Genomic DNA, 26,962 nt, shown 5'->3' with positions numbered 1-26,962 from the left:
GTGAAACAATGTGAACTAAATTTATTTATTTATTTGGTTGGGGGGGGGGGGGGGGGGGGTGGGTGGCGGGGGGAAGGAATTTTAGCTTATAGTCACAGTTTCCCACTTTTCTAGTTTGTCTAGACTCAAGAAACCGAAAAATAAGACATTAGGAACTAAATTGGAAAACAAAAAGGCAAATTATATACTTGGTGTAGACTGTGTAGTACAACCAGTTCATGAATACAATTTCATTGACCCTGCTCCTGCAACTACATGTTGGCATTCACTGACCTCAAGTTAGAAATCACAAAAGGAACAATCACATGAGGGTATCCTGGTCCATAAAAAGAAGGCTAAGCTCGATTTGCATTCACCTGAACTTGGTACAAAAACAACGAAACATATTCACTATACTGAATAAGTTTGTAACTATCAACCTAATTGCATAATTATCATACAGTTCTAACAGAGCCACAGAGGTTCAGAGCAAACAAATGATGAGCTCTCCTGCTAAGGTCTGAAAAATTCTTTATGTTCCTAAGAAAAGAACTGGGAAGAAAAAACAATTAAGACTAATTCTTCAGTCATGAGTACCCCGATATTTCCCGTAATCGGCCGATCTTCTACTTGTTTCTGCATACTTCTTCTCGCCTCCCCCTCCTCCTCCCCCTCCTCCTCCTCGTCCTCCTCCCTCTTGATCTACTGCTAACTTTTTTTGCCTCCGCTGCATCTCCTCAACATGCCGCTGCCATAAAGATTCCCTCTCTTTCCTTGGCATCTTTGCATACCTAGGATCGGCCTTAAGAAGACGTTTAGCTGTTGACCAAGAAGTAGTAGCTGTTTTAGCATCTTCTGTGTCTTGAGCGGCTACTTCTGGAGTTATCACATCAGATAAGAGAGCCCTGAACTCATATACACACCTCTGAAACAAAAACAAATGAGTTAGTCAACTCATCTCTAACAGAGCCCATGAATTGAACTGTTCATGCTGTTGATTTTAAACTTAAGTGACCAATTCATAGAACAAAACGTGATTTGTCCCAAGTTTATGACAGATGTTCATCTCTGTGTGGCCAATGAGATGTAACGGGACAAAAGAAGTAGACTTTTGGAGGGGACAGAGCATTGGGTTCAGGAGGTATGAACCCAAATTAATGACCTTAAACCAAAACAAATGCTTATGTCAAGGGTGGTCACAATATTGATGTTCCTTTGTAATCTCCAGCCGTGCTTACCATCTTCTAACATCACACGATGATGATTGCAGCTGGCATACATGTATTTGATTTATAGCAGTCAGTTTTTTTTTGTCATTAGCGTCTGTTAGACTAAGGATGTCAGTTTAGGTATGTTATGCATGTTCCTCTAGGGTGCTCAATGGGTAGACTGGTTTCCAAGAGAAGAACACTATTTTGACGTAGTATAGAAACGGAAAATGTAAGAGAAGTACCATTACCTCAAGCAACATCTTCACATGTTCCCTGAAAAGCTTTTCCAAGTCAGATTGATCTAAATAAGGATTTGCTGCTCGTCCTTGAGGATCCTTCTCCAGCTTAGGCTTTGATTCCGTCCAAGATGCCTAGTTTATAAGAAAAAGAAAATTACTACACGGGCAACCAAATTCCACAACCTATTGAAACAGAAGATGCCGTGATCAAATAACAATGATGCAACAACTGACAACTTGTACAAATGAAAAGCAACTGAATACGGGCACAAGAAGATAAGATCAATCGATAGACAAAAACCATTGTTGGCCTATGCCCTACATTATTGTGGTCCGATTTGCTTTGTCTCTCTTTTGGTCATCTTCTTCCAATTGTTATAAATTTGAGATTCAAGTTTTCTTCTTGGGTCACATTAAGGACAATAATTGGTTGAGGCTTTGCAAGTGAAGAACAGTACTTGAGGCACCAAACCCCGGAACACTCTTTCTTTTTTGGGTTTTTTTGCATAGGACAGCAGCCAACCTCTATTGATGCTTTAACTCCTCCATAGTAGCGTTGGTTTGCATGTTACTTCTTAACTCCGCAGCATCGTACCTTAATGGCACAACATCTTCCTTCAAGGTCGCAACATCGTCCATAGTTGCTTCACAATCCATAGGCAAGGGTTGCAACTTGGTATTCAGTCTACTCTCTGTCAGGATAGTAATCTTAGTATCACGAAAGTAAATTTTAAGAATGCAGGATGTTGACAAGTAGGGGATCACACTCCTGCAAGTAGCAAGCCCAAACTAGATGCCACGGTTCTGTACTGATTTCAATGGTACATGTTCAATGGTACATGGGCGGCATCCCCTTGATGCTTTTTCAACAAATTTATTCCTTATCAAAAAAGTACTGGTTTCAATACAATTTCATAGTTGTATGGCAATATAATATAGAGTACCAGAGGTTTAAAAATAAGAGAAGAGAACTAACTACAAATGATTTAGGAAACGTCATCACAACACAGATTCTCATAAACCAACTCAAATGATTTAACGAGATTACGCATCAACTTATGGGCAAAGAATATCCTACTTCTTCGAGGATTAGGGTACAAATTTAGAAAATAAGGTATTTGGTAGATATTCGAGACAACTATAATTTGACTTATAATCCCTCTCCAGCTAGGACTTTTTTCAAAAACTGAAATTTTACTCTATTGACTACAACGAATACTATACACATAATAAAACTCATATCAATGTAATTACTTCACCCGGAATAAGATCCATAGATCTACAATAAAGTTTATTACTTATCCACGCAAAAAAAGATCCATAGATCTACAATAGAACCCAAGTCCAATAAATTCTGCAATTACCAATATACCATCACTACCATGGACAGTTATCTGTTGATCAGAAAGCTTATTCAGGATCTTGGTTTATAGACTTTGCTTTAGGCATCCAAAGCCTATCTTACATGTTTTACCATTCCAGATGCGGCATCACTTGGGTACCCTGTTTCACCTCATGTTATCCTGTCTGAAATCCTACAAGCATTCAGATGTGGCATCACTTGGGTACCACCTTTTCACCTCATAGTATCCAATCTGAAATCCTGCAAGCATTCAGATGGATGCACCTTCGAATTTCATAAACACCTTGCCATTAGTTCAACTTTCTTGGTGTACAGCTTGAGCATGTTCCAAAACATATTCCAGAGACTAACATACTCCAGAGACTAATAACGTAATTACACTCTGGTCCAGCTTTTCCAAGCTACCAGTGAACAATGAACTCATGGAGCACATTTAAGATTATAATAGTAACTGAACCCACACACAAGATCACTAAATTTCTGCTTAGCACGTATCCAAGGTTGTTACTTGTAACAGTCACCACGCGGTCCTCAACTGGAAGCATCCAATATTAACCGATACTATATGACAGCATAAACCACGCGTGAGTCTCATCAACAAAAAGGGCCTCGTATCAGGTAAAGGCACCAGACAATCCTGCATCTAAGAATTATTGTGAACTCCCTACTAGACAGCCATGACTAGCTAAAGCATATCCACATATAATACTCGAACATCAGCTACAAAATTACTACAAATTCCAGCAAGACAGATCACAAGACAGTTTCTAAGAAGACAGGTCATCAGATACTACCTGTGGGTCTTTAATTGTTTCAACAAGTAAAGCTTGATAAGTCTCAACAGCTTCTTTCCTTCTAGCTTTGGATCGCACCCTCTCCACCTCTTGTTCTTCCCTTTCTTTCCGCTTCCGCAATGCTCGCTCTCTTTCCTTCAGCTTCTCCTGAGTGTAAGTATGCAAGTAAACTTCAATTTCCCGACACAAAAGTGTGCCTAAACATTGTAATTTAATATTTCATTCAATCACCAAAATTTAATGCTTGTCATCTCAAGAAAATATTGAAGAAGCCAATAAGTGGTCTGCATATTGGAAAACAGACAATCATAGTGACAGCTGAGAAAAGGGATTACAGATACAACATGCACAGAAAACTCAGGAGCAAAACATTTAAGGAGTTTGGGGGAAAAGACAGAACAGAAGACAGAATATGCACATGGAGGGAGAAAGAGAGGGGAACCAACTTCTTGCAAAGCTAGAAAAGAAATTGAGCCAGAACCTGAGAGTTGGTTATTATCCCAAAGAAACCCTTACACTCCGAGTTGAATGCATTAATGACAACACACCTCGGCCTAAAGCATCATCATTACATTCAACCACCAATGATAACCACACACACAAAAAAGAACAGAAACGAGTGGTGATGCAAAGAGCAGAAGGGAAGTGGTTTGTTACCTGCTCCTCCTGTTTGGCCCTGGCTGCTCGTTCTGCTTCCTCTTCAGAAAACTTTAGTTCAGATATATATTCATTAAACATAATCTCTCTATCCTCGTGCTTAACAGATTTGTATCTGGGGTCATTCCTTAGACTATCCTTCACCTATCAAAACCAAGAGTTATGAACTTCAATATATATATATTTTTTAAAATGGAGTAAAAATAGCGGTTAACGATTTGTATAAAGGTTTTAGAGACCAAAGCAGCCCAAACTTCTACATGCATTTGGCAAGGTGATAAAAACAAAAACCGCAAAAATAACCACCTTCCTTACTTTGACATTCAACTGGAAATGCAAATCAAACCACATCTCCCAACAGGCAAGAGTACTTCAACAGATGCACCAACCTTAGACCAACGAGAACTTGTCGTGATATCTGCTTTCTCCTGAAGCATGCATTTAAAACTCGATGCAGCAGCTGCACGTATAGCTCTTGCCTTTTCTTCAGCAACCCTCTTCAGAGGAAATATCCTGCAAGTGGGAGCATATAACTGGTTAAAAAATAGAAAATATAGCGTGGAAGAAAGAAAAAAGTTACCATACAAATCCAAACGGATATGAGAGTTCAAAGACTCAAAGGGTGAATATCAGTATCTGGACAAGAAGATTACAACTTGAAGCATATTGCCCCAACGCAAATCAAAAGCAATTAATTTCCCTTTAAAAATAAGTCAAATAGGGTAAAACATGATCAGGTCCAATTTATCCTACACGCCACTGTACCAGGGCCTATATGGAAAATGCAACCTCCCAAACTTTTTGGAGTTTTATATATCATCAGGAAAAAATTAAGGGAATCAATATCAAAAAAGAGGTTACCTTCTAAGCCTACAATGGTCCCAAGGACTGCAAACAGACAACAACATTGCAATTCGCAAACGTAATACCTTCAAACAAACTCACAAGCCAGTGACAGACAATAAACGATTTCTATAATTTGTGAATTAAGACAAGTATACAAACACCATGGGTAGCTGAAACTCCACACACAACAAATGATTGAAACTAAACTTATGTTTCCAACCTTGCAAGAAAATCAACTAACCATTAACCCACAGAAAGATCTACCTTGAAATATGGTCATTGAGAGGAATCCATTTGTATACGAATATGTATAGATCCCTACATACATTCAGTAGGGGTGGGAATTTCCGACACGACACCGTAACACGACACGAACCCGCACCAAGTTAGTGTGTTAGGGCCAACTATTTCTGACACGAAACACAAATATGACACGACACGATAACACGAAAAGCTAAATAGGTTTGGTTAGGGTTTAGAGAATTCTAATACGAACACGAGATGACATGACACGACGCAAGGTGGGAAGTTATGAAAGGACACGATAACACAACATGAACCAGACACGAAGTTAGCGTGTTAGGTTTGGCTATTTCTGACATGGAACACGAATATGACTCGACACGATAACACGAAAAGCTAAACAGGTCGGGTTAGGGTTGAGAAAATTCTGACACGAACATGAGATCGCACGATAGGACTCGACACGATGCTCACCCATAACATATAGCGAAATGAAAGGTCTAGAATTAACTCCTAAAGGGAATTAAATCTTGGGAGGATAAGAAATTCACCACAGAAAATACTGAAGCAAACAAAATCTCTGGCATACAAATCACAAACCACCCTCCAAATTCTAGAATTAAAAAGTTAGGGATCTTAAAATTAGAGACCGAAGGCCAAAAGATGACAAATAACTCTGGCTTAAAGATTCAACACCAATTTATTGACGATACTCCTCCCATTGCACTCCAACCAAACTAACCAGCAAAATAGAGAAAAGAGCACAATTCCACAAGGCATCCGTCTTCTTATTGCAACCCAAGCCCCAAAATCAACCAAAAGCAATTGCGATACACAAGCTGCAACCACCCAACATTTGGATGCCAAAAGGAATACTCGGTGCTCTAAAGTCAAAGCCAAAGGGCAATATAAAACAAGTTATCGAGGATTTCTCATTCGCCCTGCACAAAATAGAACCACTAAGGGCAAATTGTAGGAAAAAAGTTTTTAGTCATGACTCATGAGACTACTACGAGCCAAAGTGCACATAAAAAAATCTAACGTTTTACGAAGCACAATCGCTTTACAGAATCTACTATCGACAGAGAATGAAATTAAAAAAAAAAATTGGGTTATCAAACAAATTCAAAATAAGAATGGCACTAAAATGTCCTGGAGAGTGAACAGATCACACCATTTGTCACTAAATTAGGCCTAAAGGACAAAATCATCAAGAATAGCCAACAAGAAACCAATGCATCCACCCCACTATCATTCTAACTTCTGGAAGTAATAAAATCCCATGAAATCGGAGCCAGGTGAAAAGATGCCATAGAAGCAACGGAACCAAAATAGGAGCAAACAACTCCTCGAGCTTTGATCGACCTAGCATCATTCAGAAACACCAAAACAACAACCGGCCATGTTCTCCACTTTATTTTGTCTAAACTCAGTTGTTCAGAATTAGGCTATTGTCGGTGCAAGTCAGCACAGATGTCCAGTTAAAATAGTTAACAGAACCATTTATCAATCAATTTCCTCTGCCTACTATGGATAGTCCAGAATCCAGAGGACTCGTCTAGCAACAGTTGCTCGTCTCTTATCAAAATTAGTTAATGATTCAACTAGGCAAAGCAATGTGTCACTGGAAAAGCTTGCCCAACGCCTTTCCCAACATATAGATCCCTATGAAGCATGGTACTTTAAACACTGTGCCATAAGAGTAGACGCTAGGTATCCAATACAGATACAGAGTACGTCAACCAAGTAAAACATATTTTTGCCTAAACCCCCCCTATTTTTGCATTCAAAAAGATACACAGGCTTTAGAAGTATTTAGTGGAAGTCGGTTGTACACATCAATTATAACACAAACGAAAAAAGTATTCCTATGTGTTGATTGCTGTTAAAACAAAAAGGTGTGGGTATGTTGAAGACACAAATGGCAGCCAAACAAAGGGGAATTGTCAGCAAAGGATCCATCTCAGTCGAATAAACGAGCCTCGCAATTGAAGAAACAACAGAACGTAAGTTGACTAGTATTCTCTCTCCCCTTTTGTATTTCAGGGTTGTCTCCCTTTCCCTAGATTTCTCTCCCTCTTCCCTTAACAATCATTTTTGTATGGACCTATTTAGTTCTCATTTAGGTTGTACGTTGTTATTTGTAGCTAAAAAAATGGATGTTGTATCTGTTAAGTTATGGGTTTATATGTGATTAGTTGTAGTTTACATCTCTTATGTTAGTAGATTAGGAGTGATAAGGGTCTAATGTGTAATTACTTTTTACATTTGCATAAGTATAACGTATTGAGAAATAAACCCTAGTTTTGAGTTTCTATTCCATCATCTACACTTTACATGGTATCAAAGCTTTTCAACCTGGGCAACTTCAGTAGACGACTTGTTGATCCTTGACGATCTATCAGCGTTGATCCACATTGATCAAAAGATATTGCTTGTCGATCAACAGGTCCTTTCGTTTGTTTGAAGACCCAGTTGCAAATCACTGATCCCTGCTGCAGATCTTGACCCACTTTCCGTTCTGATTTTTCCAAGACAGTTCGGAGCTGGATCTTTCATTCCGTTCTGTTTTTCAGATCAATCAAGCCATTTCTGACCTCCAACAGCCTCGCCAGAACCTTTACTGGCTTCCGACAGTCTTGCCGGACAATTGTCAGCCTTCGCCCGACCTCCGGGACTTTACCCCAGTCAGTTCCGACGCCGTACTGTGAATCCCAACCAGTTCTGACATCGCTCCACACTTGCAGTTATTTATTTCGTGTTTTTTGGAGTTGGATCAGATCTAGTTATTCTCATTTGACTTGGGTAAGAGTTTTTTACACTGGTTTGAGTTTGGGTCAGAATAATCAAGTTTTTCCGAAACCCTCTTTGTCTTATTCTACATCATTTGTCATATTAAGTTGGATTATACCAACTATTTGATTTGGTCTCATACTTTTACTTTGGCTATTGAGGCCAAAAGGATGTCATAGTTCATTGAGGGCCCTATTACTCCACCTGTTAAGGCGGTCGAACTCAAGAAGTTTAAATCTCGAAAATTGTTAGTCATGACCTGGTTGTTTAACTCTATGAGAGCTGATATTCGTCATACTTTCCTGCTGCTTGATACTCCACATCAGATTTGGACTACTGCAGTCCAGACCTATTCTCAGCAAGGTAATGATGCACAGTGTTTTGAGTTGAGGAAGAGGCTCCGTACATTGGAGCAAAATCATCGTTCTGTTGCTGTATATTTTGTTGACTTGAGTGAAGCTTGGGGAGAATTTGATTATTATCAGGGTTTTCAGGCTGTTTGTGTTGTGGATGCTGCTAATTGGCTAAAAAGACTGGAGAAAGAGCGTGTTTATGACTTTCTTGTTGGTCTGGATCTGGAGCTTGATCCGATTAGAGTGCAGGTGTTGGGTTGTGTTCCGTTTTCATCCTTGGGAGAGGCCTATTCTATTTTTCAGCAGAAGGAGAGTAGGAGGGGTGCTATGTTGCACCCTCCTATTTCTGATCGTTCTGCTCTGGTTGCTACTCCTCAGGGTCTTTTTGGTTCTGATAGTGGGCCTATTCTCCAGTCCAGGGTGGCAAGTCCCAATCTGGTACTAGCAGCGAACCTCCTGATCGTGCATCACTCCAGTGTGATTATTGCCACAACACTGGTCATACCAGAGATTTTTGTTGGAAGCTACATGGCAAGCCATCTCGTGGCCGCGGGGGTGGCCGCGGGGGCCATGGTCGTGGTCCGATGCATCCTCGGGCCCAGGCCCATGTTTCGGAGTCTACAGTTGGCATCTTGCCTGATTCTAGATTCAGTTTTGGGATTCAAGCGTCATCTGATCATGTTGGTGGTCTCTCTTAGGGGGAGATACAAACTCTCAGGCACCTTATGGCTCAGGCTGATTCTCCATCTACTATATCTCACTCTTCCACAGCAGCTCCTACTTCCTATTTTGCTCACACAGGTATCCCGGCTAGTGCATTTACTGCCTCTTCTACTATTCCTTGGATTATAGATTTTGGTGCCTCAGATCATATGACTGGGTGTTCCTCTGTATTTGATTCTTACTCTACTTGTTCTGGAAAGGATAAGGTCCGAATAGCAGATGTGTCATTCTCTGCTATCTCATGGAAGGGTTCCGTTCGCTATTCTCCCTCTACTTCTCTCTCTTCAGTTTTACATATTCCCAACTTTGCCACTAATCTTATGTCTGTTAGTAGCCTTACTCGTTCTGCAAATTGTTCTGTGACCTTTTTTCCTACTCATTGTGTCTTTCAGGAACTGGATACGGGGAAGGTGATTGGCAGTGGTAAATCACATGGTGGCCTTTATTTTTTGATGTCTGCACCTCGTCCACCCATGTCATGTGGTCTTGCTCTGCGAGCAGATATGGGTGCAGCTCTTACTATGTTACATCAGTGGCACCGATGATTGGGTCATCCCTCTGGAATTTTAGAGAAACTTTTTCCTCATTTAATAAAGCATTGTCCTAGGAGTTAATTTTTTTTGTGAAGCCTGTGAGCTTGAAAAACATAAACATTCATCTTATGCACCTATTAATAAACGGAGTGCGTCTCCTTTTACAGTTATCCATTCTGATGTTTGGGTCCTTCCCCTGTTACCTCTCTTAAAGGTTTTCGGTGGTTTGTCACTTTTATTGACTGTTATTCTCGGGTTACATGGTTGTATTTACTTAAGTCAAAAAGTAACGTCTTTTCTTGTTTTAAATCTTTTTATGCCATGGTACGCACTCAATTTGATACGAATATTAAAATTCTCCGGAGTGATAATGAGACTGAGTATATAGATAGAAATTTTAGGGCATTCCTAAAAGAAAATGACATTCTTTATCAGACGACTTGTGCTGACACTCCACAACAAAATGGAGTTGCTGAACGCAAGAATCGTCATCTTGCTGAGGTAGCTCGCTCTCTTTTATTTACCATGAATGTTCCCATGTTTTTTTGGAGAGAGGCAATTTTGACTGCTACTTATCTTATCAACCGTATGCCATCTAGTGTTCTCCAGTTCAAAACTCCTATTGAGTGTCTTCCTCACAGTTCTTGTGTCACCAGTCTCCCACCTCGGGTGTTTGGTTGTGTGTATTTTGTTCATGTCCCTCATCCATCTGGGGGCAAATTAGGTCCTAAAGCCCACAAGTGTCTTTATTGGGTACGCTCCTACCCAGAAGGTCTATAACTGTTATGATCCTCACCCTAGAAAGTTTTATGTCTCTATGGATGTTACTTTTTGGGAAACAGTGTCCTTTTACTCTCCCTCCACTCTATCTCTTCAGGGGGAGCATCGGCAGGAAGAGATGAGGGAGGAAGAAATGTTAACCTCTTTTTATAATCATGATGAGGGGGAGAGGAAACAATTTAGAGAGGAACCAATATTTGCTGGAAGAGCAACTCATGACATTAGTGACAATATTGAGGAACTACCACAACGGCTGAAAAGGTCTAACTTAAAGACCTACATTAGACAGAAGAAAGGAAGGTCCTCATGTGCAATACCACCTTGTCAATTACAATCCCCGGCTCCAGTTCAGGATTCCTCAGCTGACTTACCTGATAATGAATCTTCTCCTATTGAACCTCCCTTTATTGAGTCTGATAATCTTCCTCTTGCTCTTCGGAAAAGTGTTACCTATTGAACCTCCCTTTATTGAGTCTGATAATCTTCCTATTGCTCTTCGGAAAAGTGTTAGGTCATGTACTCAACATCCTATCTCTCAATTTGTCTCTTATGATCATTTATCTCCTTCGTACCATGCCTTTATTTCGTCTCTTTCTTCTATATGTATTTCACAGAATTGGCAGGATGCATTCATAATATCTAAGGGGAAAAGAGCTATAGTAGAAAAGATGACAGCTTTGAAAAAGAATGGCACTTGGGAGCTAGTACCACTTCCAGGAGGAAAGAAATCAGTAGGATGCAAGTGGGTTTTCACTGTTAAGCAAAATGCTGATGATACAGTTGAGAGATACAAGGCGAGACTTGTTGCCAAGGGTTTTACTCAAACCTATGGTATTGACTATGAGGAGACGTTTGCACCAGTAGCAAAGATGAACTCTGTGCGAGCTCTGCTTTCTTGTGCTGCCAATTTGAATTGGCTCCTTCACCAGTTTGATGTGAAAAATGCATTCCTCCATGGTGAGTTAGAAGAAGAGGTGTATATGGACGTACCACCAGGTTTCTCTTCCTTTGAGGCTGAAGGGACGGTGTGTAGATTGAAGAAGGCCCTATATGGGCTAAAGCAATCACCTAGAGCGTGGTTTGGCAGATTTTCCAAGGTTATGTTGGGGTTTGGATACAAACAGAGCCATGCAGATCATACTATGTTCATCAAGGGAGGTGCTGGTAAGATTGTTGTCTTTATTGTGTATGTTGATGATATAATAATGACAAGCAATGATGTAAATGAAATTCTTAATCTCAAATCTAGTCTGGCTCAAGAATTCGAGATTAAGGATTTGGGATCACTAAGATACTTTCTTGGAATGGAAGTGGCAAGGTCTGATAGAGGTATTTTTATCTCCCAACGGAAGTATATAATTGATCTTTTGGAAGAAATAGGTATGTTGGGCTGTAGACCTGCAAATTCTCCTATTGAGGCGAATCACCATCTTAGTGGCAATGTGGGGGAGTGCACTGACAAGGAGAAATATTAGCGACTTGTGGGTCGACTGATATACTTAGCTCACACTCGACAAGATGTTACTTATGCAGTGAGCGTTGTTAGTCAGTTTATGCATGACCCTCATGCTTCGCATCTGGATGCAGTTTATCGTATCTTAAGGTACCTCAAATCAGCTCCAGGAAAGGGAATTCTGTTCTCTAATCATGGTCAGCTGCGATTGGAGACATTTACTGATGCTGACTAGGCTGGTTCTGTGGATGATAGACGCTCTACTTCTGGCTATTGTATTTTCATTGGGAGAAATTTGGTTACTTGGCGAAGTAAGAAGTAATCAATGGTCGTTAGGTCTAGTGCAGAAGCTGAGTACAGAGCTATGGCTCATGGCGTTTGTGAGCACTTGTGGCTCCAAACCGTGTTATGTGATTTGGGAATTATTGATAATGGTCCTATGAAACTCTACTGTGACAATAAAGCTGCCATCAACATTGCTCATAATCTTGTTCAACATAATAGAATGAAGCATATAGAGATTGACAAGCACTTCATCAAGGAGAAGCTGAGCGCGGGTTTGATATATATGCCTTTTGTGAGATCTGAAGATCAACTGGCTAACATATTCACAAAAGGGCTTGGTCGCAAGAGTTTCCACCCCATTATGTTCAAGTTGGGTTTGATTGATATCTTCGCACCAACTTGAAGGGGAGTGTTAAGTTATGGGTTTATATGTGATTAGTTGTAGTTTACATCTCTTATGTTAGTAGATTAGGAGAGATAAGGGTCTAATGTGTAATTACTTTTTACATTTGTACAAGTATAACGTAATGAGAAATAAACCCTAGTTTTGAGTTTCTATTCCATCATCTAAACTTTACAGTATCCGTTATATATAAACAATGCTAAATAATGCAAGGATGATGAGTCTAGCCCATGGCCGTATCCTATTTTTTTAAGGTTTTGACGAACCTCTGAACTCTTGGCAGTAATTATCAGTCAGCTCACCAAGTGCACTATCTACAAAGAGCGCTACACTGTTGTAATAAGTTAAAATGCTTGGACCATGACACAAGGCCCCACTATGCTGATTGACTAATTAGGTGATGGAAGGCAAAGAAGATATACTCGGCAATGCCCTCAGCATGTGTACTCGAAATCTAACTACGAAACAATCACATACAAAACCAATGTCTCGTCCAAGTTCCAAGCATTCCTTGGTTATACCTTTCATTGAGTAAACTTTCGCGCTCCTTTCGTTCTAAGGCCTCAAACCGCAGGTCGTGGCCCCATTTCTTTTTGAATGTTTGATAATCAGAGTTGTGATCAATATCCTGAAAAACAAAATTGATTAGAAAGCAATCTCTAGTCCAACCACCATTCAAAAGCCAGAAAGATACTTTGCTAATAGAATTCTATCAGGACCTAATGACAACACAATCAAAATAACATGCACAAAACCTCTTTTGCTTCTTCTAATAACTGCTTGAACCCCTCCATTGCAGCCTTCTGAGCTGCTCTTTTTTCCTTGCGCTCTTCATCAGCCCGTGTACGAACATAATGATCAAACAAGGCTCTCCGAGCACTATAACCTGGAATAGCCTGCAACATAAAAAACCATCATGTACAAAATAAGAACCAATTAACTGCATACCAGGGTTTTAATCGCAGTATCAAGAAACATAACATTATCGGTGATACGGTCTATAACAGCCGATCGGATAGAAAATTGGGCCGTAACACAGGTAAATAACGGTATCAGAGGTTCAAAATCCCATTACTTATAAGGGTGATAAGATAGGTAACGGCCTCTATCAAAGTATTAACTGCAGTACAACGAAAAAGAACCCCAGCTTCAGTTTCTAATCCTGAATGCTGCAACATGAATGCACCACAGTAGCATCAGGAGAGATATCAGGAGAAAAGGGCATGGAGGTTGTGATTGTTAGAGCTTGTCCCAATTGGTTAATTAACCTCCAAAACTAGTAAATGAGCTGGGCGGCCTCTCTACTGATTGCTTGGTTTTGAGTTGGATGTTTTAACATGGTATTTGTGCAAGGCTTTTGAAGGCTTTTGGACAGACTTGATTGATTGCACTGTTGTTTGTGCCTTAAGCGCATCTTGTTCGTTGTGATCCCTACATTATGGAACTTTACCTCTCCACGTGTGAGTCAGGGGTCGCATGTGTAGGGGAGTGTTAGATTTTGGTCCAAAATGGTTAATTATAACCTCCAACTAGAATATGAGCATCGGCAGCTTCTCCACTCGTTGCCAATTGATTTTGTGTTAGATGCTTTAATAGTGACTAGAAGGCGGGCACACGCTATGTGTGTGCACATTTTTAGGGTGGGTGGGAATAGTGGGGTGGTGGTTGTGATAGGTGGTTTTAAATTGATTATTATTTTGCCCATAACAATTATTTAATGGTAAGTTAAAAATAGTCATAAATACTTGACTTTTAGAGGGGCAATTATGGAAATCACTTTTGTGACGGGGCTTCAAAAATGGAAGACACCAAACTGGTGCTCTCCTTTTATCTATTAGAACAGATTAATCACCAACAAAGGGAAGGCATTACGAAATATGCATCTATCACAAAAGTAATAATTGCCCAATTCAGTTTAATTGATGTTCATCTGCAAGGAACTTCTCCCAAATGCCGCCATTCCTCTAACAAATTCAACTCTAGACCAGGAGGGATAAAGTAATATCCCCAGGTAATTGGATATAATCACAGGGCATCAATTAGGAACTTGCGTAATATGTAGGCTCCTAAACTCTTATCGCAGGCACCAAGCATTCTCCCTTCATCCAACCCCTAGGGCAAGAAGTTCTATAGGGTATGAGTAATGCTGTAACTAACTAGAAAGGTTTCCAGGAGGAAGCAATGATGTCTTTCATCCAAGATGAAACTATTCCAAAAATGCGAGTTGCTCTTTAATGCATCACTTTAACTATAAGTGTAATCGAACTAGATCATAAGGACTCGACCAAATGCATGAAATACCCCTCTTGCACACTCAAACATATGACTAAAGGTATGAGATATCTATATGACACGTTTAGTAGGACATCCATCCAGCAAACACATTCAAGCTCACTGCATAACTACCCAAAAAGCTCATGTATTATTCATCAAAGTATTTTGGCTTCTTGTGAACACCAATTACCCTAGAGGATAAAAGGTATCATATCAACACTTGAACTTCTGAATCAAACTAGTCTGACACTCGTCCGAGAGCTTGACAACCCCAGTTGAGTCCGCACAACATAGAGACAGAGAAACATCCAGCAGCCAAGGACGTAATAATTGGCCTTGAAACACAAACTTCACAGGAGAGAACATGGTTAACAATTCTATTTCTCCACCAACAAAAGTTAAATCCATGTGGAAGCCCCAACCATAAATAAAATAAAAATTAAGCTTTCCTGAAACACAAAGAAAAGTAGGCACTCTCTTCCCTATGGTTTTTTTATTTTTTTTCTTTGCTTGAATAGTGCCCAAAGCCCCAAGGTACAGCTAGACCAGGAGATCACTTACAAATAAAGGAGTAACTAAGAAGCCAATCACGAGGAAAGGGAGTCGCAAGGCATATGTTTTGCAAACCAAAAATGTTAGTCTGAATGTAATAAACACTTCCTTTAACTAAGGCAAACCTTGAACCGTTCCTTTCAACAGGCCCAAAAACCATGCACTTGTTCATTCCCACTCAGCACCAATTTGGACAATTTGACATCTACAAAAAGAAGGGAGGGAGTGTGTGGGGAAGAATTACTTTACAATAAATTATTGTGGCTTTTCTCCAGACAAATTCCTGCAAACGCTCGTTCATGAGGAAAACGCATGCAGTCATGTCCAAACCTAGACTCAAACCCTGCACCTTTTCCTTTGAAGGAGAAAGTAGAAACCAGTCAGGCTAATAACATGGTATTTCGACTTCACAGGCGTACAAACGGCAGTTTCAAAATGCTAACTTTTTGAATAATACCAAGTTTCCAACAGGTATAATTCATAAAGCACTTGGAATGGTAGAGTTTGGAACTGGTGTCCCACGAAACAGGAGTTCATTATAGACTATGTAAGTTATAATTGGGCTATATAAGCAGGGTTGAAGCCGGACAAGGTAAAAACAAATAATACAAAATGAAGTGCCAAAGCAGCACAGTTATCTACTATCAACATAGCTAATCTTGCGTTCTATGAAGCAATCTATACTTCCAAATATACAAAAAAAAAAAAAACACGAAACATGAGAACTTGCATAAACTCAGTCTGCAACTGTTAAATCAATGACAGCAAAGAGAAACATAAACAAGTGCACCTCCTCACAGGTAAGATGAAACATGAGACTAACAAACCTGTTTCATGATGTTCCTGTTGTAGAAAGGATGCTAAAGCCCGAACAAAGTAATGTAATATCTTTAGAATCTACAAACCTTGAAGCGTGGATCGAAAACTATCTTCGGTAGTTCCTTATCCCATTTCGAGAATGGCGCCACTCCACGTTCCTTAAGCATCTCCTACAACATCAACATATAGCAACTTAGTACCTTAAAACCAATAGACATTAACATCTCTAACGAGGCAATCCATATCTTAAAAAAAATAGACGTGATTCATATTTGTTTCTAACTTGCAATTATTATTGTTTCAGTGGTATTCATAGAGCAGCCACTTAGTGCATATATTGCCAAAGGTTATGTATGTCTCCAATCCTCCCCACCCATACCCCCAATGGTTGGTGAGTAGATGGGCTATGTTGTTGCAATTATCATGGGTTGTGATACTTAAGATGGTGGATTGATCCATGATCACGACTTTCGCATTCTTATAATCTTATTCATTGCTAACATGATAACTTTTAATCCTTCTCATTGATCATCATTTAACTAGCAAATAGATGAATCAGACTACACGTACAGCTATAAATAAGACCTGACCCAATCAAATCAACTGCCTTTTTTCTGGGTTTACTAGTCAATTCCTCACTCAAGTTGCAACATCTTGAACCAACTAGTGGCGTTGACTAAGTAGGGTTGCCTGTATCTTCTGTGCCAACACAGAAACTCAGAAAAAAATTGCAGTAAATGAGGTCCAACAACTAACACTTCATTCAGTATGTAAAATAGCACACCAGCTCGACACAGGGTCATACACCCCCTATGAGCTAGAAGTTTGAACTTTCAACAGTTCGATGAAAGTGGGTTGCCTTAAGAAAACTTTAGTGATTCTCCTTTGTCGCATAAAGACACAAGGGATGCTATAAGAGTGAGCCATCATATGTACCAGCTGACCTGCTCCATCAATTGGAGAAGAACATCAACTAACTTTGGATAAATTTCTGCTAAGAACAGAGAATTCGTTTACCTCCTGGTTTTTACTAAAACTTTGAATTTAGCTGCATCTACTCTAGGAAAAATTATACCTAACAAAATCAATAGAAGTTCCAAGTGAGGGATCAAGTAAGACCAACTTCCGCAGCAAGTTCTATTGCTGTATAATATTCATATAAAAATATTTTGCAGGTAATCCTTTAAAACATAGCCGTTCAAAAAAAATCCTTTAAAACATAGCCGTTCAAAAAAAATCCTTTAAAACATAGATACCCGCACAAAATACATCTTTTCAAAAGTAGCATAACTAAATATAATAGGACTTAATAAATCTGATCCTTTTCCTAGGGACAAATCATGTTTTTTTAATAGATACCTTGAATTGGATGATACACTCCTCCTTGGTGGGTCCGCTATCCACATCCTCAGAATCAGAAGAGGAGTCAGACATGTTACCATCACCGTTGGCATCATTGAGCTTATCTTTGCTCTTCTCATTTTGTGGGCCCTTAACTGTAGTGTCAACTACTCTTGAAGCATTCGATTCTGATGCAACTGGTCCTGAAAAAGTTGGAATAGGTGACGAAGTAGCAGGTGCTCCCGAGTCTTGCAACTTCTTTTTTATCAGATCAAGTGCAGATGACGATCCCGGCACGCCTGAAACTCTAAGAGCTGTGGAATCACGACCACCTGTATTAAGAGCAGGAGCACTCAAACTAACAGGAGCAGATCCCATTTCTGTCAATACATTGGTATTTGGCACTGACATTGATTCTTCTTTTAAAGTATCACCGTCCTGCTTCCTTCTCAACTCTGTTACCTCAGACGGAATCTGCCAACTGCTCAACTGATCAAGAAAAAATGAAGAAAGAGTATGAGGGCTAACAATAGTATCAATAAAGATCTGTAACAAAGCCAAGAGTAACAATCCAGACAATCATTGTCCCATTGGATCAAACATTTCTAACCAAAGATAGAAACAGGAATCAACTTGAACCTCATATTCTGTTACAACAACTTATCAAGTTGGACTACAGGTGGGGTTAAATACATTTAGCACCCCTTCCGCCACTGCACATTAGTCCCTCGGTTTCTGATTGTACCAGAGAGATCCCAAGACTAACCATCATGTTCCAATGTCAGCTTTCAAATTTGTGGTTTGTCGAACTAATAGCCCATGAATCCACAAAAGAGACCACTTGTTTGGTTAATGATGATTTCTTTGCTAAATGTTACAGCCAAAATGTTGTTGAGCTAATAGCCTACCAGGAAGGCCACTTAGGCATTTTCAGTCACCCCGTATAATGGCAGCTAAAAAAGTGATGACATTGCAACTTGACGTTAAGTCTAGGCAGTTCCAACCAAAAAATGAGTGCAGGATGGCAAAATAAATTTCTCAAAAAGTGGCAACATCTCACAAGATATATGGATATGAATTGTATTTATAAATTAATGGATCTATCCAATAATCCTGATTATTTACCTCAAGAGATGGTTTGAGAACACTCACTGATATAGCAATTAGCAGAAATGATGACCACGGAATCAGGCCTAGTAAACAGACATATTATCCAGAGGACCAGAAACCTTGACTTCTTGACTTTCTGCAACTGGTAAAACCATATTTTGGGTGAATTATTGAATTTTGATCGTGAGATTATTGGCAACCCAGTTGTAGGACCACTCTAACGTAAGAGTTTCAAATTTTATTAACTCCACCAACAGTAAGGAGGAAGTTGTGGACCAGTAATAAGAGGATACAAATCTGAAATTCATACTGTCCAAGAAGTTACCTCGAAAAAGTATATAAGTTGGAGTGATTGTTTCTGATTGCTTTATTAGGCTCTGTTTGGAGCCAAACAAGAGAAATTTATTTTCCTTATGCTTTCTTTTCATTTTCTTTGTACAACTAAACACGAGAAAAGAATCCACTTTCTTCACATTTCCCCTCTCTTTTCCTTTCCTTTCCTTTCCACAAGTTCCAGCAGAGTAAGGGCATAAAATACAAAAAACAATAAAATAACACATCTTCTACAAGGTGATTTAGTTACAAAACAGGGGTGATAAAAGAGCCGCACGAGCTGAGCAGTTACGAGACGAGCTTCAAAACAAGTTCGAGCTTAGCTTGTTATGAGAAAAACAACTTCAGACGAGCTGTAATCGAGCCGATCTTGAGTAGTTCGAATTTTGAGTACATTATGAGCAAAACAATATGAGTAGTAGCTTGTTCGAGCTTGGTTTGAAAATTTAACGAGCTTCAAAAAATGTTCAAGTTCGTTTTGTTTGGGGGACAAACCAATCTTGAACAAGCTTTTAATGAAAGAACAAGAGCTCAAACTCGGGTAGCTTGGTTTGTTTATCAACCCTAATTGGAAGATCTTTACCTGATCTTTTCACATATTTCTCCATTAACTAATATGAGCTAGTAAACATTGCCGAAGAGACCCTTCCAGTAATTTATTACCAACGCTTAGCACAATCGAAATAACAAATAAAGGATATGGATACCATCAGTTGGTTAGGATGGAAACATGTGTCTTGGTCGCTTTAACTTAACAACTCTAGGCTCGAGCAACTTAGTTGCAATTTTCCGGCATGAAGAAAGCGAAAATGGTCATAAGTTAAGTCCCTTTTACTTCCCCATTGTATTTTTCTTAATTGTATTTCAAACTACTATGCTCAAGTAAATCTCATGTGTAATATCAAGGGTAACAGGTAAATCCCAAAACAAAAGGACAGCTTCTATAATTGCAGGTAATGGGCCGTAAGTGGTGGTCTATTGGTCTTAGTAATGGTCTTGATATGGTGTTGTCTTTCAAAGTTGAGACGAAATGTAAAAAGGTAAGTATTTCAATATTCCGGCTTTGTCCTAGTTCAAGTGATTATTCTGACACTAATTAATATAAATTAGGCACAAGCAAATGCAATAGTGTTGTGGCAAGGAGAGGTGTGCTAAATTTACCAGCAACCTTTTTTAGACTTGTACGCTATGCTGCATGGACGCAGATCTGATGACGGGTGTGGGTATGTTTCCACATCTAAGCGTCAGATGTCTAATTCTCATGTTCAAAACTTCAAGGACAAGAGAACACAAGTACACAGCTTACATATATTCCTTTTTCAAGCTAATGGAGCATCTTATTCAAAAAATGAGTCTCTTGCAGGGTTCCTTAATTCAGTGTGTCCAATGAAGCAAGTCCAAAATATGTCCCATGGACACTGGTACTTCACACATTTAGAAAGTCCAGAAAATAAAGGCTGAACAAGAAGTGAATGCAAGCATGCGTGATAAATGTGAAGGAATGAATTGATATAGGTTACTAACGTGTATAGTACGAGATAGTAATGGTGCATTTATCTTGTGTCATTAATCCGTAAAGGAGATAGAGAAGAAGTCTTGCAAGATATAGAGCTGCATACATGTTGGGCATGTTCTCAATAGGATGAGAAAAGTGGAAGATTCTTTTCCTTATGATTGGTCTGTGATGTACAATATTCACTATGGATATGTATGAGGCGAGTTCTTTGGAACTATACAAATTTGCGATGGGGCGAGTGGTTCAGATATTTCTCTCTGAAGCTTTTGTTCATTGTCTGAAATAAAATTTTGCAACTTACAAGAACAACTACCTTCACAAGGCAACTGACATCCAAGTATGTTTCATCAAATCAAAAACAAGTCAACAATATCAAACAATTAAACTCATAAATAGATGAAAAGAAGCAGCAGGAATAACAGCAATGAATAAAGAGATTTAGCATACCTTGGTTTTAACATTGTGATAATATCTTTTGCCATCATTTGTGGTGACCAACGCCCAATCGGTACCTGCTAACTTATCCCTAACATGACAGCAACATCAAACATAAAGACATCAGAAAGAAATTTTTACATCTTAAAACATTTCAAGATAACAAACTTTAGAATAGGACATAAAATTATTAACAAACTTAAAAGTACAAAGAGAGAGCACGAATTCACACGAGTCAAAATGAAGAATTAGTACAAATATTACAGCACAAAATCAATATCCCACGAGGATTAAGGACTAATTATTCTCTTTCAACTGCAAACAATCCACACTGACAAACAATCTCCCTAAAGAAGTACAGATAACTCACCATGAAACTGGAGTTGGCTGAGCAGTTACTTTGTCGGGCTGCAATCAAAACAAAACACAATAGATAAGTTATTAATCAAGTATTGCGGCAACATTTCAATGAGGCACTTACTCAGACACACGTGACAGATAGCAAGTGTAGAGATACAACATAGACTAAGCACTAGAGTAAAAATTTAACAATTTGAGTCATCGTTTCAGTTTTCAGGGACGGACAGGCTTAACGATTTTATTTTCCTTTATTAAGAGACCACCTGTATAAATATAGATTCCCAAAAAAAACTATGAGTGGAGCATTTAAGTATTTACAGACCACCATCTCGCTGCAGAATCTGCCACCTCATCACCACAAGCCATCACTTCATACAAATCACAAGCTAGTTGTCACTAAAACATGGAGAATTGTTCTTTGGGCAATCACCTCTTGTGGTTTGGGCCATGTGCGGCTAGACCCCCTCAAGTTCAATTTGGCGCAGATACACCCCTGTGCTTTGTGAAAGTGTGCAGACGCACCAAATTGAACCTGAGGGAGTGTAGCCACACATGACCCAAACCACAGGGGGTGAAAGTGGACTTTGCCCTTGTTCTTTCTACATTAAATACTCAGAAAAATCCCCCGAGTTCAGCTATTTCGGGTAAATTTTGAAGGAGATTATTCATATATACTGTGAAAATTACATCAAACTGCAGTACCAGACAATCAATTGCGTAAGAAAATCCAACAACCAGCCCAAGAACAACAATACCGACCCAGTGGGGGAGAAATAATCAACTCAAGAAAGAGCCCTGTAATGGGATTGCCTTTGGCACCAATGGAACCCCCAACCGGCAGCTGGGGGTGTACAAGGGTGACCAGCCGGGCTAGTCCCAGTTGGTTATTCATTCACTGATCAGCTTCATAATTGCCTAAAGATGGGCCTTCATTAAGCAATAAGACTCAATGATACAAGCACATACTGGAGTTCTAGACGGCATTATATGATAATCTGCAGGCTCAAATAGCACCTGTACTCCAAATATATGATTGATCCACCAATGTTGATAGAATTTTCAGCAAGTGCATTCTATTTTCAAATAAGTATCAATTTCCTCAAGTCTTCAAAATAGCATTCCAATTATTCTTTTAGAAAGTAGACACAGTTGTCCATAACTCCAAGGTATAAAATAGAAGGCACTATTATCTGCCCGGAATTTGGAGTTGCAAAATTATCTTGTTGAATAGCAACAAAACCATAATTACATTTTTATCATACAAAATGAACCAATACTTGAATAATACTCATACCTCTCCATTAAAACCTTCAGGTTTCACATAAGTAGATTCTCCCGTCAAAGCGTTGTAGTAGTACACAATTCCTGTTTCAGTCTTGTGGGCTGTCCAAGCATCAACTTGTTCACCAACCGCAGCTCCATCCTTGTTGCCAACATCAATGACATTCTGACCATTATCTGCAGATGTATTGCTAACTGAATAAAAAGTTATGGAGATTTTAATATATTACAATCCTCAGATGTATTTCAAGCATACCGATTGCTGGAGGTGATTCTTGCTGCATCCCTAAGCCAGCTGTCAACTGAGGGCCAGAAGCCGCAGATATCCTGGGGATTCCACCATGAGTTCCCAAAGAAGTGACACCAGGAGGTTGGGCATCAGGCAGCGGAACAGAAGGAAGAGACATTCCACGCGGTGGCAACGGAAAGTGACCAGAAAAAGTAGCAGGGTACGGTAGGAATGGCAGTCTTGGGAAGCCACTCAACTGTGGGGGTGGCAACCAGGGTCCATGAGAGGGAGCACCAACAGATGGTACAGACGGATAGGGAGTATATGCTTGATGCTGCATGGCTGGATTTGATGGAAACGGAGTACCTGGTATAATAGGTCTTAGGAGTGCAGAAGAGGAAGAATCCATGGCTGGAGGCGGAACAGTCAGATTCGATGGCAATGGTGCAGAAGAAGATATTCCAGGGGGGGCAGTTGTTCCAGGAGTTCCAGAAGTTCCTGGAGGCACATGAAATGACGGGGCCGTGGGTATTCGTAAAGTTGCCGGACTCAAATTATGAGATGAAGACACAGCCGTCGTAGAACTTGATGTGGCATGAGAAGGTTGTGCAAAGGACTGAGAGACAGATGGTGCGGATGGAAAAGTACCAGTTTCAAGCATAATATCAACTGACGAATTCTGCCATTAGTGAAGGAAATAGAAATGCCTATAAGTTAAGGTATGGTCAACTTAAAGTTATCTATTAGCATTGCAATTGTACATAACTTCCACTAGTTATCAGATCAGAGCATCAATTCTTTTACAGAGAATGATTAAATATACCTTCAATTGGTCACCACCTGTGTCATTTCAAAACTTTTGTTCAAACCAAGTTTTATGCCTTCTGTAAGAACCCGTTTTAAGGTCCGTACCATTGTTATAACATTTTCAGTATATATTTGAAGAAATTCCAGAAAAACTGTACTAAGATTTCCAACATTTGATTCGATACTGAACCATAGCAAAGTTCCCTACTAAGATTTGAAACCCGCACCTCCTCTCTTTTTTAAATGTAAAGACATGTCATTCAAGATAACATCTTATATCAAAACCTTGATAAAAAACTACACTTGGACTCATTGTTGTACATGCTCACAAACTCTGTGCAAAACTTTAGTTCAAATAAGATAAGTACATGTACAGATTCTGTGGGCGGAGTGCTTTGCATTGGCCTAGGACTCCCATTGAAAGAAAAGCTCATAGAATTTGTTGAGGCTCCTTTTGAGGCAACAGACGAGGGAGCTGGAGGTAGCATAATTTGTGCATTCGTCCCGGCTAAGAATGAATTAGGGCCTGCAGGCTGCCCAGGAACAGGAGGTTGTAAGGATGCTGCATCAGGTGGAACATTCTTCCTCCCTTGAGCAACTGGCTGCCAATTGACAAAAGAAAAGATCACAAACATGTAAAAAATAATCCAGGGAGAATATAATACAAAAACTCTCAAAAACATTGCGTATAAACCAATAAACCATAAACCCCCAACAGAATATGACTTATACTCCCTCCATTCCATATTGCTCCTACCTTGTACATTTTTGGGTAGTAAATTAGCACTCTATCATGAGCATGAACTAGTCTCAATTCTCAAAAGTTCGTTCTTTTTCAACAAAGAGGACCCCTCAAGTCCTCAACATTGTTATACTCTCACCTGAAGAACCAGTATGACACTGTAGCTTTATTTGAGTCCTTTGACTTTATATCTTATAGAAAACGTATTGAACCAAAGGTCATGTATATCAATTCACGTCTGTGAGTGGGTACAATGAACCACATGAGTTGCTAAAGTACATGACTCTAGGTCCTAAACTGTGGTGAAGGATCTACATGCTTTCTCCTGCAAAATGCATCCCGCCATTAATTGTGAGAAGAAGCTATAAGATTAAGTTGTTGAATGAAGATACAAACTGAGTATCACTCCTATATTTTTCTAACTCGCAAATCCTATTGCAGTATGGACAGTTTATTTTTCAACATGTTTAAAGAAAGGTAAAATATATGTGCAATAAAAAGAAAATGAAATATTTTTTCGCAATGGATTGAACAATGTTTAATCAATAAAATGATAGAAAGATTCTTAGAAACAAACGGACGCAGGCATAAATATCATCAGATTCGATAAGTTTCAGCGCGGCTTACGCCAGGCCAGCCTATGCTCAACTAAAAATCTGAAGGCTTTCCTACAAACGAACATATATGTTGATAGGTGCTGAAAAGCACCCATTTAATCCTTCTAACCTACGGTTTGTTGGTCCGTTTACATTGTTACTTGATGTGTTTTAGTGTTTTGTGGTGTTTGCAGGCCTTGGAGATCGGTAGATGCGTAAACGTGCAAGTTGGAAGGTCTTACAATGTTGCCGCAAAGATGATAGAAAAATGAAAGTGAGAACCCTTTGATATACGGAACCCGTTGAGGAAGTCTAAAGCAATCCCATTTGGTAGGAAAAATCAAGAGTTGGAGTCAATCCCGAATTCGGAGTGCCTAGGCGCAGCCTGTAGTATTTTGACCATAACTTTCAACTCAAATGTCCGATTGGGGTGATTAATTCAAATGCTCCTATATTCTATGGGTCGCTTCACGTACCGAGATTTGCATATCATGTCGTATATCACGTGTGCATTTTAAGACACATCTACGTAAGCTGTGCCAAAAAGTATCACGGTCAATTCAAGTGGGTCCGTAAAAAGACACCACCGCCACCGTGATTGTATACTGCTGTTCCACAGCAGATGGTACTCACAGTTTACCTGACAATAATATCGCTTTTGTAAAAATTGTGACCCTTACTGTGCTCAACTGTGATTGCTGGCTCCCGGGAGTTCCGACCACACCGTTTGGGATGTTGTATGAAAAAGAAGGACCGTTGTTCCCAGACATGCCAGGAATCGGGGGTTGGATGAATGCAGAAGAACTGGATGTATTAGACTCTATAACCTGCAATCGAACCAAGCCTTTGAACTAATTAAAATCTCCCGGAAAATAATCCCCAAATAGACTACTGCACAAAGAAGGGGGAAGAATTACTAACGGGAGAGGATGACAACAACTGTGAGCTCCCTGAACCGGTGCCAACATTCGGAAACACATTATACGAGAACGATGGGGAGGATGCGGGGCCAGTTCCACCATTCGAAGTTGAAGTACGTGCACCCACAAGTGGACCAGTTGCAGCAGTTGGCGTTGACGAACCAGATGCGGGAACAGAGGATTGAGATGCCGAAGTCTGCATTTCCTGCGGAAACCAAGCTGGTGAAGCCATCAATTGATCTGCAAATGAAAAATGTGCCCATATATGAAAAATATTCAAAACGACTCCTCTACACAATCTAACCATATGAAAAATATTCAGAATGACTCCTACACAATCTAACCGCTATCGTCTACTTAAGTATATCACAATTCAGCTTCCTCAAAAATGTTTCCAGATTGATAGTTGTTTTCAGAAACACTTTTCAAAAACACTTTTTGGTAAACTCGATCTGTCTGACGGAATTCAAAACATGCTATATATGATCGTCCCGGAATATAAATCAATTCTAAGTTCTAACTACAAAACTCTAAGTTCCATATCCTCCACAGCTATTTCAGCTCCATGTGCAAAACGGTTAGTGATTTTGTTTTCAAAAACAGTTAGGTGCGTAAGTGATGTAAACCAATATTCTGAAAAATGTAACCAACAAGACGTCTCTCCCAGAATGAAATCAACGAGAGAGAAAGGGCGATATAAGACTACGTACAGAATATCGATTCAAAATGCAATGTATACCCGGCAAGCTACAGAAACAGAACCTGGACAGATGAGGGTAATCCCTTTGGCAACGAAACAGGGCAAGTGACCTATATCTTTGCAAAATCAGAGCTTTCGAGTTCCTCAGGATAATCGAGAGAGAGAGAAACTATGCAATCTCTTTGCAGAATTAAAACTTTGGACTTCGTAAACAGGCGAATTGAACTGTCTATTTTTGGAACCCTAGAAGGAGGCCATGGCCATCAGTCCCGCTCGCTATTTTCCTTCGGGA

At 39.6% G+C, this 26,962-nt stretch overlaps 1 protein-coding gene across 5 annotated transcripts; it reads right to left on the bottom strand.

The window, feature by feature from the left end:
• Positions 1-324: 324 nt before the first annotated feature.
• LOC131301280 (pre-mRNA-processing protein 40C) lies at positions 325-26,962 on the bottom strand. 5 transcript variants are annotated; one of them, XM_058327471.1, is made up of 17 exons: positions 26,681-26,962; positions 25,972-26,210; positions 25,731-25,877; positions 24,081-24,314; positions 22,933-23,584; positions 22,690-22,853; positions 21,406-21,443; positions 21,048-21,126; positions 17,660-18,130; positions 16,387-16,470; positions 13,411-13,551; positions 13,177-13,283; positions 4,633-4,756; positions 4,244-4,387; positions 3,587-3,733; positions 1,439-1,561; positions 325-904 (listed from the first exon to the last, which is right to left on the bottom strand). In XM_058327471.1, the coding sequence occupies exons 2-17, from the start codon at positions 26,200-26,202 to the stop codon at positions 563-565; spliced, it is 3,228 nt and encodes a 1,075-aa protein (XP_058183454.1). In that variant the 5' UTR covers positions 26,203-26,210; positions 26,681-26,962; the 3' UTR covers positions 325-562. The 5 variants fall into 5 exon arrangements, with proteins under 5 accessions (XP_058183454.1, XP_058183453.1, XP_058183452.1 ...); XM_058327470.1 differs by having other exon boundaries at positions 26,710-26,962; XM_058327469.1 differs by having other exon boundaries at positions 26,733-26,962.

The sequence above is a fragment of the Rhododendron vialii genome, chromosome 9a, assembly GCF_030253575.1.
Source record: "Rhododendron vialii isolate Sample 1 chromosome 9a, ASM3025357v1".
NCBI lineage: Eukaryota > Viridiplantae > Streptophyta > Magnoliopsida > Ericales > Ericaceae > Rhododendron > Rhododendron vialii.
This window is presented reverse-complemented; position numbering and strand designations above follow the sequence as displayed.